The 17,552-nt window shown below is 39.4% G+C and overlaps 2 protein-coding genes across 9 annotated transcripts in view; one reads left to right on the top strand and one right to left on the bottom strand.

The window, feature by feature from the left end:
• Positions 1-10,885, bottom strand: part of LOC139468166 (spermine oxidase-like) — a 27,778-nt gene extending 16,893 nt beyond the window's left edge. The window contains exon 1 of one of the 2 annotated variants that reach the window (XM_071249956.1): positions 10,773-10,885. The gene's annotated coding sequence lies outside the window, so the exon portion shown is untranslated. Of the gene's footprint in view, positions 1-10,764 lie in introns of both variants that reach the window. The other variant, XM_071249955.1, reaches the window with a different exon arrangement.
• Positions 8,260-17,552, top strand: part of LOC139468167 (stearoyl-CoA desaturase 5-like) — a 19,893-nt gene continuing 10,600 nt past the window's right edge. For 2 of the 7 annotated variants that reach the window (XM_071249959.1, XM_071249963.1), the window contains exon 1: positions 8,260-8,393. Coding sequence is in view for 1 of the 7 variants with exons in the window: in XM_071249957.1 (XP_071106058.1) it covers positions 11,194-11,331 (138 nt within the window). In the remaining 6 variants the exon portion in view is untranslated. Of the gene's footprint in view, positions 8,394-9,990; positions 10,059-10,807; positions 11,111-11,193; positions 11,332-17,552 lie in introns of those variants that run through there. The other 5 variants (XM_071249960.1, XM_071249962.1, XM_071249964.1 and 2 more) reach the window with 4 other exon arrangements.

Genomic DNA, 17,552 nt, shown 5'->3' on the forward strand with positions numbered 1-17,552 from the left:
TATTTGATTTCTTTGTGTACTTGTGCACGTGTATTGGTGTTAGATTACATGCATAACTATAAAATCATATAAAAGTAAAATCTGTTATATGTATTAACATACATAAATGCATATAGGCATTTACATGGAATGATTGTGGGTTTAAATTTTTATTTATGTCATGATTAAAATATTTGATTATAAACTTATCAAAATCATATTTGCTATAACATGATAATATAGACGTAATACTAGTAGTGGAGCCGTTTCGTTAAAACTTGTGCACTTTGTCATAAAAGCATTAAACTTGGCACAGTTGTAGGTTATGACATTCCAAATATTTTCAGACATGAGGCCACCCAAACAAATCCAATATACCCGCCATGAAGAAATGAAAAAACTTGAAGCACGGCAAACAGGTTCTATTGAACAAAGGGTCAGATTTTGTCAATCAACTGCACCCATGTTCAGTTTAAGAAGCAAACAGAAGACTCTTTTTGCACATGTCTAATGCTGCCAGACAAGGTCATGATGGGATTTTTATTCGCACAGTTGATACTGAACGCATTGCCCTGGCCATTGCATTGTTTGACAGAATAGATACCTTTTGGATCTGGCAAACAATTAAGATGTTTGGCTGTTCATGTCCTTGCCGGATTCCATGGACCAGAGGAAGCATGTTCACTGTTTTACTGGCTGTGACCTAACATCATTCTTTGCTGGAAAAGGCAAACAAAGCCACCCCCAAAACAGCGGTGGAAACATCTAATGTGTATGATGAAGCAACAGAGGCTTTTAATCTCATTGGTGATGTGCCAGCCAAACAGGATGTGATGAACATGTTACCAGTCAATCAGTGTTTTGTGGTATTAATGAATGATTGGGCCAGTATCTGTACAAGAGTTGATGAGGCACCCAAAGACGTATTCATTACGACAGGTAGATTGATTTCGTTCTTCCACATCAGCTGCATTGTACCAACATATCAATAGAGTTTATTTCAAGCTGGCCACTGTTGGCGACGAAATCTGGAGGCCGAACAGACCTTTCCACACCAACCAGAGAGGATGGGATATATCAGTAGCACATGCCTTTGAACTCTCGTGGACTACGCTACCATAAGCTTCTAAGACATGCCAAGAGCTTCTGAGATGCAGTTGTAAGTCTGAGAGGGGTGCAGAGCAAGGTGTGACTGTGTTGTGGCACCTTTAATTGGTACACCATGTGGTGGCAACTGTGATCGCATTTAATTTTCACTAACGTAACAAAACCACTTGCCATTTACTGCATATTTCAATTGATACAAATTGTGTTCTTAAAATATTCTGTTGTTGCCATTGTATTCACCATATGACTATACAATATTGGTATGGCTTAAAGATATAATGCCGAAAAAGTGTTTTTGTTTGTTAGTTGTTTACCGCCGCACTCCAATATTTCAGCTATATGACGGCGGTCTGTAAATAATCGATTCTCGACCAGACAATCCAGTGATTGACATCATGAGCATGGATCCACGCAATTGGGATACAATGACATGCATGAACCAAGTCAGCGAGCCTGACCACCCGACCGCGTTAGGCGCCCATTACGACAAGCATAGTAGCCGAAAAAGCAGAAATGCATATGTTTATTTTTTTTCACACTTTAGATTACCTAAATCAACATGAATAGTCTATTGTGATAGAATTACAGATGTAGTTTTGGGTAAACATCTTCATTTTTCTTTATATATTTAGGTTTTTGGGTCATGTTAACATGAGATATCGTAGAATTTCATTCCTCCATAGCGGCCATATTGGAATTTTGGGTGACCCCATATCTGAAAATATTTGGAATGTCATTAACTCAACCGGCAAAGTTTCTTGCTTTTTTTACAAAGTGCACAACTGACCCTATATCTGTCACGAAACGGCTCCAGTGTACAAGGTGTCTTGAAGTATTGTTGAATGAAAATCAGGATATGTAGCTAAATCAGGATAGTGCATGGGTTGTAAGGGAAATAACTTGTCAACATAATATATGTTGCCAAAACTATCGTTTACCTAGATTTATGAATCATAATCATCTTGTGGGGTAGTCAGTATGATTTATTGTTTGTTACAAATCACCGTAATTTACTACAATTTTAAGAGAATGAGTATCAGAATTTGGAAAGAAATGGATCAATAAATTAACACCTGCGATGACTCAAAGCACTTAATTATGGGTCACACTTTATAAAGGGGAGAATAATATGGGCAAATTTCTTATTTCAAAGTATAATGACTCGTATGTATAGTTCAACTGAGTAACTGATTGGTTGATAGACGCATGGTAGATTTTCATTTGGTATTTTCCTCAAAGATCTTGTGAGAATAAAAAGCCATGAAATCAGATGTAAGAGGAAATGTTGATATAAAAGTAAAATTGGAAAATCAGATGCTTTATTCTGAAGATTATTTCTTCTTCAATCATAAGTAAAGAACGGATGTATAATAATTATAGATCCGTGGTAGAGGCCTGTCAAAAATGTCGGTGTGCTGCAAATGTAGGCGTTTCTATCAGAGATGTCTGTGTGCTGCAAATGTAGGCGTTTCTCCACATTTATTACATTGAAGTCCATCGTAGTATGAAAACTATTTCTTAAGATTTGAATGCTACACTTGTTTAGGACTTTTCATGTGAAATTAAAGAAAGGCTGATAAATAAGATTGGCTTGCATTATTTCATTGCTTCAACAGTTTACCCCGGACTGACAGAATGCCTCACTGTTTTCTGATGCAGAAAATGGTTTATAATTATATTTAAATAAAACACTCAGCCTCCATCTGTTCGAAAAATAAATCTCACCCCCCGACCCAAAATGTCTTGACCGCAATATGGCCATCCTCTTCAATACAGAGTATTCTGTATATAATCTTTGACATCGAGACCTGAGCATGATATACAGTATGGACGACAGTATGCCTGTTACACTTATCTAGTAATAATCATTTCAAATCTTCCTTTGCAAGATGCCATATGCAAGCAACTGTATCTTATCCTTGGGCAAGGTTATTGACTCCACATTACTGAAACAGCTGTTGACTGTGATGTGATATGCCTATTTAGCATCATTCACTATTACTGGGACAAAAACATAAACATACCTGTATTGTCTAAAGACATGAATTATATATCAACATCATTAAAAGTTATGCCATGAACTAGGACAAAAAACAAGGTATTATGTCCAGGGTTTACAGGATGGGGTCAGTTGTTAAGTATTCGATCAAGCATCAATACTGAAATCAACACATGAAACGCCCTTTAATCCTTCAGAATGTCTGATTATCAGTCAGTATTGTGTATGCCCACCACGATAATCAATGCACGCCCGAAGTCGACCATGAGAAGAATATCTAATACGAATGATCACAAGAAATAGGATTCAACACCATTCTTCTCAGAGGGACCGTGCTAACTGATCCTTGTTCAAAGGGCGCCCTGTGCGTGCTATAATTTGATGGTCAATATGATCCCACAGAGTTCTATAGGTGATAAGTCTGGTGATTGTGCTGGCCAAGGCGCAATGCTATATTGCTGAGACAGGGTATGTCCTGTTCTGCTGCAAGAACGGCACAACAACAGGACAGAGTGATTGGTCAATGTCATGATGTCCAGTGATGTTTCCTTCCAAAATCACCAGATCTGTCTTGACTCGGCTACAGATGCTGAATTGATAGGACTAATGATGCCTCATTGGCAGGGCTACTAATGATACCGCATTGACAGAGCTACAGATTGCAACAATGTTCTCCTCGTCGGATGTTGACACAAATTCTTCCATCTGCTAGGATAAGCTTGAATCTTCTCTCTCCTGTGATCATGACTCTTTGCCAGTTTCTGTCCTACCAGCGTTGCAGTGTCAGCATGACGTCTGGTCGTGTCCTGCGACTGGCAGGATGACTGCCTCAGCTGATGCCGAGACAGTGACATTATCGTTCCTGAGATGGCGGATACACATGTAAAGTTCCCTGAATGGTTGTGACAGGAGGTCTGCCACCATCACCGTAGGGTTAATTTTAGCATGATACTTTCCAACGGTTTGGGTGTGAATGAACAGTAAATGGTTGCTTCTCCGTGGGTTGGCATGCTGGCTATTTTCTCTTACTGCTTATGTGATTTAAGAAACCTCCCCAGTGTGTACACCACAGCCTTATGTGATATGACATGCCTCCCCCGTGTGTACACCACAGCCTTAAGTGACATGACATACCTCCCCAGTGTGTACATCACGGCCTTATGTGATATGATATACCTCCCCCGTGTGTACACCACAGCCTTGTGTGATATGACATACCCCCACCGTGTGTACAGCAGAGCCTTATGTGACATGACATACCTCCCCCGTGTGTACACCACAGCCTTAAGTGACATGACATACCTCCCCCGTGTGTACACCACAGCCTTAAGTGACATGACATACCTCCCCCGTGTGTACAGCACAGCCTTAAGTGACATGACATACCTCCCCCGTGTGTACACCACAGCCTTAAATGACATGACATACCTCCCCAGTATGTACACCACAGCCTTATGTGATATGACATACCTCCACTGTGTGTACAGTAGAGCCTTATGTGATATGACATGCCTCCCCCGTGTGTACACCACAGCCTTAAGTGACATGACATACCTTCCCCGTGTGTACAGCACAGCCTTATGTGATATGATATACCTCCCCCGAGTGTACAACACAACCTTTTGTGATATGACAAGCCTCCCCAGTATGTACATCACAGCCTTATGTGATATGACATACCTCCACCGTGTGTACACCACAACCTTATGTGATATGACATACCTCCACTGTGTGTACACCACAACCTTATGTGATATGACATACCTCCACCGTGTGTACACCACAACCTTATGTGATATGACATACCTCCACTGTGTGTACAGCAGAGCCTTATCTGATTTAAGAAACCTCCCCAGTGTGTACAGCACAGCCTTAAGTGATATGACATACCTCCCCAGTGTGTACAGCCCAGCCTTATGTGATATGACATACCTCACCCGTGTGTACACCACAACCTTAAGTGATATGACATACCCCCCCCCGTGTGTACAGCACAGCCTTATGTGATATGATATACCTCCCCCGTGTGTACACCACAACCTTATGTGATATGACATACCTCACCCGTGTGTACACCACAGCCTTATGTGATATGACATACCTCACCCGTGTGTACACCACAACCTTAAGTGATAGGATATGCCTCCCCTTTGTGTTACAGCACAGCCTTATCTGATAAGGAAACCTCCCCAGTATGTACACCACAGCCGTAAGTGATATGACATACCTTCCCGGGGTAGACAACAGTGCGTTATCTGATTTAAGAAAAATACCCGATGTGTACACCACAGCCTTATGTGATATGACATACCTCCCCACTGTGTACACCACAGCCTTATGTCATATGACATACCGCACCCGTGTGTACAGCACAGCCTTATGTGATATGACATACCTCACCCGTGTGGACACAATATCTGTTACTATATGTTACACATCTGTCTTTTAGTATATGTAACACATCTATCTGTTACTATGTGTAACACATCTTCCTGTTACTACATGTAACACATTTATCTGTTACTTTGTGTCACACATCTTCCTGTTACTATATGTAACGCCCATCCGTCACTATATGTAACGCATCTACCTGTTACTATTTGTAATACATCTATCTGTTACTATATATACAACGCATCTACCTGTTACAATATGTTACACATCAATCTGTTACTATATGTAAAACATCTACCTGTTACTATATGTTACACGTCAATCTGTAACTATATATGGCATATCTACCAGTTACTCTTTGTAACACATCTATCTGTTACTATATACAACAAATCTACCTGTTACTCTATGTAACACATCTACCTGTTACAATACGAACACATCCAACTGTTACAATATGTTAGACATCAATCTGTTACTATATGTAACACATCTACCTGTTACAACATGTAACACATCTATATGTTACTATATGCAACACTTCTATCTGTTACTTTATGTAATACATCTTCCTGTTACAGTACTGAACCTATCTACCCAGCGTTAGAAATTGGCACTAGTCATATAGTCCTTGCCAAACGGCCCAATGGTAAAGGTATCATAAGGACTAGTAAAAATTTGCCCTTTTTAAGGGTTTTGCTTTATGTTATCATTATAAGGACTAGTGGCCGAAAACTGGTAGTTTCTAACCCTGTGACTACCTGTTACAATATGTTACACATCAATCTGTTACTATACGTAACTCATCTACCTGTTACTTTCTGTAACACATCTATCTGTTTCTATATGTTACATATCTATATGTGACTATAAGGAACACATCTATCTGTTACTATATGTTACACATCTATATGTTACTCTTTGTTACACATATACCTGTCACAACTATATTTTACACATCTGTTACCATATGAAAAACATCTACCTGTTAGTTTATGTAGCACATCCATGTGTTACTATATGTTACACATTTACCTGTTACTATATCTTATACATCTGTTACTATATGTAACACATCTATCTGTTACTATATGTAACACATCTAATTCTTACTATATGCTACACATCTGTCTGTAACAATATGCAACACCTCTCTATGTTACTATATATAACACATTTGTTTGTTAGTATATGGAACACATATATCTGTTACTATATGGTAAACATCTATCTGTTACTCTGTTACACATATTTCTGTTACTATATGTTACACATCAATCTGTTACTATATGGAACAGAACTATCTGTCACTATATGTAATACATCTATCTGTTTCTATATGTTAACCTTCTGTCTGTTGCTATATGTAACACATCTATCTGTAACTATATGTAACACATCTGTCTGTTATTATGTGTAACACATACATCTGTTACTATATGTTAAACATCTATCTGTTACTATGTTAAACATATTTCTGTAACTATATGTTACCAACTGTTACTACATGTTACACATCCATCTGTTTCAAGGGGGCACGGGTGGCCCGTCGCTATTCGCTGTGCAGAGATGCGTCCCTTTGTCCACGCCAGAAACCTATGATTGTGGGTTCGAATCACGGTTCGCCTCGATTATGTTTCTAGGTTTGTCAGCACCATACCCGTGCTCGTGGGTTTCACCGAAGTGGTAAACGCCTGAGACCTGCATCACTTCGGGCCTTCCTCCCACATTAAGCTGACACGCCGCGATATAACTGGAATACTGTTACAAGCGGCGTTAAACATAACTCACTCCATCTGTTTCTATATGTGACACACATATCTGTTATTATATATAACACATCTACTTGTTACTATATGTGACACATCTGTCTGTTACTATATGTAACACATCTATCTGTTACTATATATAACACATCTATCTGTTACTCTATATAACATATCTATCTGTTACTACATATAACACATCTATCTGTTACTATGTGTTACACATCTATCTGTTACTATGTGTTACACATCTATCTGTTACCAAGTGTTACACATATACCTGTCACTGCCGCAAAGGTTGATACAAAGGCAGAAACGCTATTTTGTTAAACACTTATCCAGTTTTCGTTCAAGTGGGATTGTTTCTGGGGTGGAGTAACATTTTAAGCAATACCGCAGACACTAGCCTCTTATTTTCATTTTCTATCATACACAAGATAGGTCAGTATAATTTACAAGTATAATTTATTTCATGATTTTGTTTTTCTTGTTTCATAAAAGTGAAAATGAAAAGAAATATCAAGATTTTCATGGTGAGTCACAAAAACAGAGCAAATGCAATATCCCGATCACCTAGCTAGCGTAATACCTATGTCTGAGGCAGACATTGGTTTTTTTATACCCACACATAATATTTTCTGACCACTTTTATAGAACTATGCATGTTCCTCCTACATGTTGCATCTGTTACTCCCTGACAAGTAACCCACACAAGTGTAAGCTGACAAGCGGTCAGACAGTGCGTGCAGAGAATCCCACTGTGTAATAGAGAAGGTTATGGGGGGGGGGGGGGGGGGGGGGGGGGAAAGGTGGTTACCAAAACAATAAATAAACCACTGACTAATATTTCGGTTGTTCTCACAAACACAACACTGAAGTCTGTCGCCAGTGCTATCTGACCCGATATCCGTGGCAGAGCACAGAAGTTCGACTTTGAACTCATGTCAACATAATTATAATTGGGTTATACCACCGCGAACAGGGTTTTCCCGTGGTTGTCACTGGATATAAAGTTCAACACACTGCGTTGTATGTATAGTCAGTCAACTGCAGATCTCTGGCCCGTCTTTACAGTCCGTCGGAGCTCTATCACCCTCGCACTTAGTCCGGGCTAGTCCGACTTCATTTCACAGCTTGGATCAGACTAGGTAAGTCTGAAAAAACCCCACATTTTTATGTTCGATCTGGTAAACATTAGGCCTATTTGCCTCCCGATGCCTATTTCATGTTTAAACTCACACTATCGAATTTGATTACCATGCCCCCAACACCTGTATTGTCCAACTATCCTAGTCCCCAACACCTGTATTGTCCGACTATCCCAGTCCCCAACACCTGTATTGTCCGACTATCCCAGTCCCCAACACCTGTATTGTCCGACTATCCCAGCCCCAACACCTGTATTGTCCGACTGTCCCAGTCCCCAACACCTGTATTGTCCGACTGTCCCAGTCCCCAACACCTGTATTGTCCGACTATCCCAGTCCCCAACACCTGTATTGTCCGACTATCCCAGCCCCAACACCTGTATTGTCCGACTGTCCCAGTCCCCAACACCTGTATTGTAAGACGGATTTGAAGTGTAACGAGGCGTACGGGTAGACAGATCATATGATACGTCGCTAGCCCATCACTGCCTCGACGTAGTAGTGGGCTGTTGTGGTGGAGGCTCTCGCGTCGGTTTACAAGTCCAAAGTCGAATATCACTTTACTCCATCAAGCTGTCCGCATACAGAGTATGATGCTGACGCATGACCAACTCACACGCTGTGATGTCGGCAGTGCACTTAGGTGACCAGTCGTACTGCATGGCTAGGGCATGCATGCGGGGACTGGTGGGCTGCTCTAACTGCTTTCAGCTTCACATCGTTCAAGCATGGAATGCCCGTATCAGGCATTTTGTCTTTTCGGGGAGGGTCATGAAAAAATGTACAAGGACATGGGGAGGGTCATAAAAAACGACAAGCATTAGTAAAGGGGAATTAATTTCAGTACCTAGGTGCATAAAAACCTCTGACCCATCAACCCCTGTAATAAATGACCTGCCCCTTAATGTTTAGTGGCGAGAACGTTCTTCCAAGAAGACATTCCTTCAGGGCGCTTTCTCAAGAAAGTAAAGAAAAAAATGTCTGAACTGTCGGGGCGGTGGAACCATATGCCCCTGTTAGAAAATGTGAGAAAATGTTTCTTATGCGAATCTAATGATATTGGAGACAAGTATCACTAGATATTTGTTTGCAATACTTTGTAGATTTTAAAGGGTGACAAATCAATAACATATACAACTACCATTGTAGCAGAAAAACAAGTACTTACACCTAAAATAAGCACATTTTATAAAGAAATAAGTAACCTTAATTTACCATCTATACAGTAAATTATGAATTCAAACTGTATTGGGTTTAACATGATATTTACTGTCTAACTTGAAAACCGGAATCTTTACGCACTTTAGGATTTTCGTGGTAGTTGGTTTATCAAGTTGTATAAGTTATGTCCCCTATAGACGACACGTTGCAGTTGTTTTAATGTAGACCGTCAACAAAGATTGAAAGGCTATTTGTCACAAACACTTCAACGTTAATTCGTAAATCAAGATTCTGCGATTCTGTAAATGACTTGGTGACTTTATATTTAAATAAGTATTTCATTGTTGTGACCAAGGTCTAAAGGTGAGGTCAGTGTTCATTTCAAAGTTGAATTTAAAAAGTACCCAAAAAAACAAAACATTTGTTGTATTTTCAGTTCATCTTGCATTGAGATATCAGTAACGAAGTAACGAAACCTTTAGGACATAAATTGAAGAAATACTCGTAAGTATAGTTGTATGAAAATTTCATATGTAACTATACTTGCCTGCATCGAGATTTAGATTGGTGTGGTGTGTAAAAACACATAAAGTAATATCGATTCGGCAGCATATGTCACCAAACCCTCGATCCCTTGCGCGTTTGGAAAATTGGTTTTGCTTACACTTACAATTAGCCTGGTTGTGCCCCTGACATTCTATGTGAAAATTAGAATCTAGTTTACTTGCTCGCACCCTCTGTAGAGTTGCATCTATTTCGAATCTGTTCGTACGATGATAAGTGTTACCATAAATATAGAACAGGGATTTCCCCAAATCTCACCTTGACCCTTCGAGGTCACATCAGGATCATTGCATGGGGTGGTTCACAAGATGGGTGCATGATCGGATAAAGGTTACTATTCTATTAATAACTTTTGACCGCAATCTGATGTCTGCACAGTTTAAAAACATATTTTATCCAAATAAGAACTGAACCAATACCCAGTTTAAAACGATCCATATGGTTACGAAAAACATTTTACGCGATTATTAGGCCTATCCAGTATCGCTATCTGCAATGAACTTGCAAATGGTTGTTCCACAAACATAAAAAAATATCATCTTAGAAAGCAAAGCGTTTCTGTTTCCTTTTAAAAAACGCTGATAAGAGTTCTACAGACTTAAATCGATCGCGATAGAGACATGTTTAAAATAGGAAGCAAACGTACAATTGTACCTGAGTTCTCCACTCCTTACGGTGCCCCAACTACGTCACACCATGAGATCACGCCATTAACAAATGTCATCAGCTGACACTGCGCCTGTAAACACGCCGCACGATCTTACCGGTACGCCACGTGACAATCGTGGGTAGCACATGCCTTCGCTCAGATTAATATTTTTCCTTGGTGAACATATCAACACTAACAAATTGCTAGTGAGTACTGGACGGAGGAAGAACTACATTTGACCTCTTTGTGCAGAAGGGGAGAATCGGATGTAGACAGGCTCCTACTGTCCATGAAGACATACTCGCTAACATTGCCTAACCAGATACAACGCTTGCATAAATAGGTAATTATCTCCTTCCATTATTGTTTTATAGCTTGTTGTTTGAAACAGACTGTCCCTAACTCACATCTCTCTTCCTCATTGTCATGTTGCCTGCATCGAGATTTAGATTGGTGTGGATATTAGCATATTATTACAAGGCGAGCCTGTGTGCTAATACACCGAGCCGACTAACACAAAGTACCAGCGGACGGACTCCAGCCCGTGTTTCTGACCGCTTCGAAGTAAGATTTCCTGCAAACATCTCGACGTGGAATGGCGATACGCACACGAGAATATCTCATTGGGAAACAAAAGGCAGATTCTCTACTGTGGAGCGTGCATTCGTTATCCGGTTCAGCATGCTTCTCTGCTAAAACTGGTTACGTGTTTTTAAGTGTCTGTAGGATGAGTTAAATTGATATATATATAGGCTAATTCATTTCATTGAGGTTTGAAATGTTAATAATGTTAATATCCGACTGTCCTAATGATATTTTGATATGATGAATTAGATCGACTTGACATAGACAAGCACCATGCACTGTCAGTTTGTGATGGTACACATTGAAGCATTTGCTCACCTCCTTATTGGACTTTGTACTTGCTGGCCTAGAATGTCAACTACCAATTGCTGTTATGGCTGGGATGAGTCAAAATTTACTACCTGGGTGACAACCCCCCTATTGACCAACCCCCTATTAATTAACCAACCCCCTATTTATTAACCAACCCTGACTGAGTGCCAGCTGTAGGTCTCATTGGAGAGATGGGTGCAAAATGTCAAGTTGTTTGACTGGAGTACTGGCAGAAAGTATTAAGATACACATATAAAACGATCTGGTCATGCATACACTGAAGATGACTGAATCTTTATCTATTCAAAGATATAAAAGTTAGAAGGAATGTATGCATAGTCAGAAAGAAATGGGAAGATTAGTGACTTGTAGTGTAACCATGGAGTTACAGGGAATTTTTGTCATTAAACGGCATATCATGTGCCTAAACCATGGGTCCTGGTATTCCTGTGGATACCCAGGTCCTACACAGAACCAACCCAACCTGAGTTACCCATCCCAGCTCTAGTAGGTGCATAATAATTTGACTAGGATAAGGGCTATGACGGGTAACTCACGGAATATACTGTTTAATGACAAAAATTATCTAGAACTCTATGGTTACACTACAAGTCACTAATGTTTGCATTTCTTTCTGACTATGCACCCATTCTTTCAGTCTTTTCATATGTTTGAATAAAGATAAAACTTAGTCACCTTCAGTGTATGCATGACCAGATTGTTTAATATGTGTATCTAAATAAATTTTGCCAGGGCTACAGTCAACATATTCCCAATCAGACATTTTGTACCTATCTCTTGAGACCTACGATGGGTAGGGTTGGGTAATAGGAGATTGGGTACCCAGGTAGTAAATTTGGACTTGTACAAGCCCAAACTATAATATAATATAGTGCTTCATTTTTGGTTTCTTTTAATTTTTATTTTATTCTCCTAATTTATATAATAGGGAAAGTGACCCTGTTTAAGGATTACTCTATTTTGGGGGCAGGTAGAACGTAGTGTTGTATTACCTTCACTTACATTTGAAGTATGGAAAATGAACCAGGGAGAATAGGTTGCCACAGCTGTCATTGGTGATGGTGCACTGGTGGTGAAGCTGTGTAGTGTTGTCCCTTAGATGTGCCAGGATGTGCTGGTGAAGCTGTGTAGTGTTGTCCCTTAGCTGTGCCAGGATGTGCTTGTGAAGCTGTGTAGTGTTGTCCCTTATCTGTGCCAGGATGTGCTTGTGAAGCTGTGTAGTGTTGTCCCTTATCTGTGCCAGGATGTGCTTGTGAAGCTGTGTAGTGTTGTCCCTTATCTGTGCCAGGATGTGCTTGTGAAGCTGTGTAGTGTTGTCCCTTAGCTGTGCCAGGATGTGCTTGTGAAGCTGTGTAGTGTTGTCCCTTATCTGTGCCAGGATGTGCTTGTGAAGCTGTGTAGTGTTGTCCCTTATCTGTGCCAGGATGTGCTGGTGAAGCTGTGTAGTGTTGTCCCTTAGCTGTGCCAGGATGTGCTTGTGAAGCTGTGTAGTGTTGTCCCTTATCTGTGCCAGGATGTGCTTGTGAAGCTGTGTAGTGTTGTCCCTTAGCTGTGCCAGGATGTGCTTGTGAAGCTGTGTAGTGTTGTCCCTTAGCTGTGCCAGGATGTGCTGGTGAAGCTGTGTAGTGTTGTCCCTTAGCTGTGCCAGGATGTGCTGGTGAAGCTGTGTAGTGTTGTCCCTTAGCTGTGCCAGGATGTGTTGGTGGTGATCTGATCTGTAGGTACTTACTTTTTATCTTGGCATTCTCAGAAGCCTATATTTAACTGTCTGCAACAAATGTCTCTACCAATTCCCAAATTAAATTTACAGCTTGTGGTATTTTAATTCTGACTAATGTTATATAATTTCAAAGGCAACTTATATTTCATTGACAGCAGGACAAAAAAGCAGAGGAAAGAATTTAATAGTTGATTTTAAATTATTGCATTGAGAGTTTGGAGAGATGCTTTTCTTGATTTGCCTGGTACAGGCACCTTGCTTGGAATCCTGGATATTTCTATGCTGGTAGTGTTTTATATTGTAACTAACATGATCGGTCAACACATTGATCTATGTGCCTCGAATAAAACACCAAATTTTGTAATATTCCTGTTTTATAAATGTGAAAATGATGCACTGAGAAAGATAAAAGAAAGTTATTTTATTAATACTTCCATACCAAAATTAAATGACCTCAAACAATTGAAGTATTTCATACGATTATTGTACATTTTCCTGCCACTACATACTTATTTCTGTATTTCTATTTGTGTCATACGCATGACCCACACAATGTTATGCGTCTTATTGTGACGTCACAATGTTAGATTGCAATGTGACATTGGTATAAATGTACTCTTGAAAATCACATTTGTGAAACCGGTTGACTAAATTATACAGCTCATCTTTGGACTTTTGTATTTTAACCGAACATGCTGAATAACCTACCAGTATTCCAACCATGTAATCAGTGACGGTGGCCTGAGACAGTGAGCTAATTGCAGTTGTTTATTCTGTACATGACCCACGAGGAAAGAAAAACTGTGTCAAGTACATTAGGATTGTCCCTTGCATGTCACCTTTTTGCAGATATATCTCTGGACCTTTTAGGGACCTGTTCAAAAGTTTGATGTCAGATAAAAACTTTATTCCTACTGTTTAGGGATGGGGGGTTAATGGCCCTGCAAATTGTCCATCTGACATAATCAAGCAAATGATTTCTCAATGTTGTATATTGTAACTAAACTAATTAAACAGTTTGATCCTGTTTTTAACCACAAGAAAGTTTTCACTGTCAGGGCAAATTTAGACAAAAAGCAGGCAACTCGGACTGCCATGACACACTTGGATTTGCCAGGCATATGTCTCAACACATAAAGATTAAGTTTGGTATCCTACATTAAACTTTTGTGCTAGTACAGGTGAATTGGGGACAGTCATTGTTTGCTTCATGAAGACTCAAGCTGTTTTAATTGTACTAGTAATGAGAAATGTAGTACAATATTACTACCTTCTTTGCATGTGGTCCAGCTGCTGGCTGTTGCACCTACAACTGCCTTCATCCAAACAGTAGGAAGGAGCTATATTATTAGACATCACTTTATCATTTGCAAGCATCAGCAAAATATAGTGACGTGTGGACACCTGTGAAGTTTCATTTGCTGCAATTGTAGACTGGGAGTTTGCCATCCATGCACCCATTTCAAACTGATTAGTATTACTTTTTAACCATTGAAGTCTTTACCATACACTCAATTCTAATAGTTTTGTTGAGGCAACAGGGTTTAAAATTCTATGTGTCTAACTCTGTATTGCTTATCATCCCCCACCACGTGGTGGGAGTGGGATAAGGAAATGGCTGCTGTCTGTTCCTTTTCTGAACATAACTCGGAAACCTTGAAATTCATTATGAAACTTTGCACATGTGTCAAACACATGCTGAACTGGTGCCTTTTGATGTTTTTGTATTTCACCGAACATACTTTGGCTGTTTCCATGGCAGCAAACTGGAGTTACCTTCCCTTTTTCCGTGTAAATTTACAACTATATGAACTAACAAATTTCTAATGTGCCCCATGGCGGGGGATGGTGGACAAAACTGTTTTCTTGTTTTGTTTGATTGTAAATATTGCTTGTCCCATTCCAACCATTTATGGCTTTCTATCCGCAGGTTTTTTAAGTATTGATATTTGTGGGTATTATCCTGATTATGTGATGCACATGTCAACATCAGGGGTCCGGAAACCGTCATATGCGCCGGACATTCCGATTGGGAATCTCAAATGTCCGGTTTAATATATTGCTTACCGGACATTTAAATTTTTCTGTCCTGACATTTTAAAAAGTATTGTCCGGACATTCTTAAATTTTGACCGGACATGATCAACAGTTAGGATAGTTTCTGTCTGCAGTTGTAAGATTGTAAGATTATCTACACTGACAAGCTTTGCTTGTTTTCATTGCTGTAAATACATCGTACCTACATGATAGTCCAAGCGGTCAATCACTGTAATAGGCAATAAACTGAGTTGACACTGATTAATCGAGGATTAATTACTGAGAACACCTTGTTAATTTGAGTGAAAGGTGTTTACAACTGTACATAAATACCTTGCATCATTGATGTACCTTAAATCTCCAAAGTAAGTAAGATGTACCTCATTATCCTCAAAATGCTACGATACGTAACTTCAGACAAGAAGCGAAAGCGTGACGACAGCCAGTCGACCGATGCAGATTATTCGAGCGGATCTGCCAAACCCTCAAAGTCTGGACGATCATTTTGTAACGACTTTCACTTGGTTGACATACAATGAGGATTTGCATATTTTATTGTTTTCAGTAGCTAGTCGTATATTGAATCTTGACTGACTGCCATTTCAACATGTCAAAACTTTGCATTAGTTAGATATTTTTAGCCACATTATTTACTATAAATGCTGACATTATCAGTTGTTGATGTTTACTACCAACAGCTTTCATATAACTGTCTGCCTATTGCTTCACACATTGTCACAGATTTAGCATGATGAATACTGGGAGAAATCAGGGTGGCCACAACTTTACACAGGGCTCTATGCTTTTGTAAGAACTAAATTTTTTGGTGTGTAAATGCAGTGTGTAGAGATATAGATGTGGGTGAAAGTGTGAAAAGAATTGTGATTGGTCAATAGGGAAGAACGCTACTGTTAGTTGTATTGTGATTGGTTGAAGTGAAAGGGAGGTAACTTAGGATACTTTCACAGTGGTTTTCTAAACATTTCTTTAAAAAAAGCAATTTCAACAATAATATGGCAAATATTTAACAAGTCTTTGACTGAACACGCTGACCGAGTCCTAACATACATGCTCATGTCCATCCAAAATTGTTCCAACCTAATTAAATTCCAATCATTTACCCTGATGCCTTATCTGTGTGATGATTTGACAAGCCCTTTATATGTCACATCAGGTGCCCTTTCCAACCACCCTAATTGCTGATGCTTTGTAATTCTGGATACAAGCAAGTGATACAATAAGAGCACTATATCTGATTTCTGTATCTTGAAACAAACATAAACAAGAAGTTCCAAATGGAAAATAATAAAGCTTCTCTGTGTGTGTTTTTGATATTTGATACGCCCTGTCATTTCTGAGCGCCAGCTAGTTTGTGTTTTGTTTCATTGTTCTTTTGTTAAAAGTGCAATTACAGAATCTGAAAGAAACTGAATTGCTTGAGAGTGCTGACATCTGATTGATTAAAAAATTCATGCATCCTATTTAAGTTGCACAGTCAAAGTTTGCTAAGGGTTTACCTGATTCAGTCTCCTTCAGTGGGTTGGGCAGATCATGCAGAGAGGAATTGTTCAGGAGTAAGATCAGGTTTTAATGAGATTTAAATTATTCTGGAGTAATTTGAAAGTCTATTAGACACTTGTTTGTGAAAATACACTTGAGTATGTCATATAGTTATGATTGTGTTTTGTACTGAAAACTATTGAAACACTGCTTAAAATGTTGTGAAAGTGTCAGAGGAATGGTGCAGCAAAGTTGTGTAGCAAAAATTAATGAGATGTTTTTAATATAATTACTTCATTTTTGATGACATGATTTACAATTATGGAAAAATATTACAAATTTGACAGTAAGGAAGTCTGTTGTGAAGTTAGCATGGTGAATCATGTTCCTGTGTTGACTGCTGGTAAGGAATGTATTATCAATCATGCCAAGTAAATTCATGTCAGCACAGGTTTATAATACGGCACAAGCATTTCAGCAGTGCATTGAAATGCTCTTTGTTAAGTATCTTTGAAGGGGCTTTTGTACATAGGCCACCTTGCAATGGGGACAGCGAGACATGACGCAGCTCACATGCTGTGCCATCAGCAATACTGCTGCATATTGTCGG

The sequence above is a fragment of the Haliotis cracherodii genome, unplaced genomic scaffold (genome assembly GCF_022045235.1).
Source record: "Haliotis cracherodii isolate W230 unplaced genomic scaffold, xgHalCrac1.p SCAF_2, whole genome shotgun sequence".
Taxonomy (NCBI): domain Eukaryota; kingdom Metazoa; phylum Mollusca; class Gastropoda; order Lepetellida; family Haliotidae; genus Haliotis; species Haliotis cracherodii.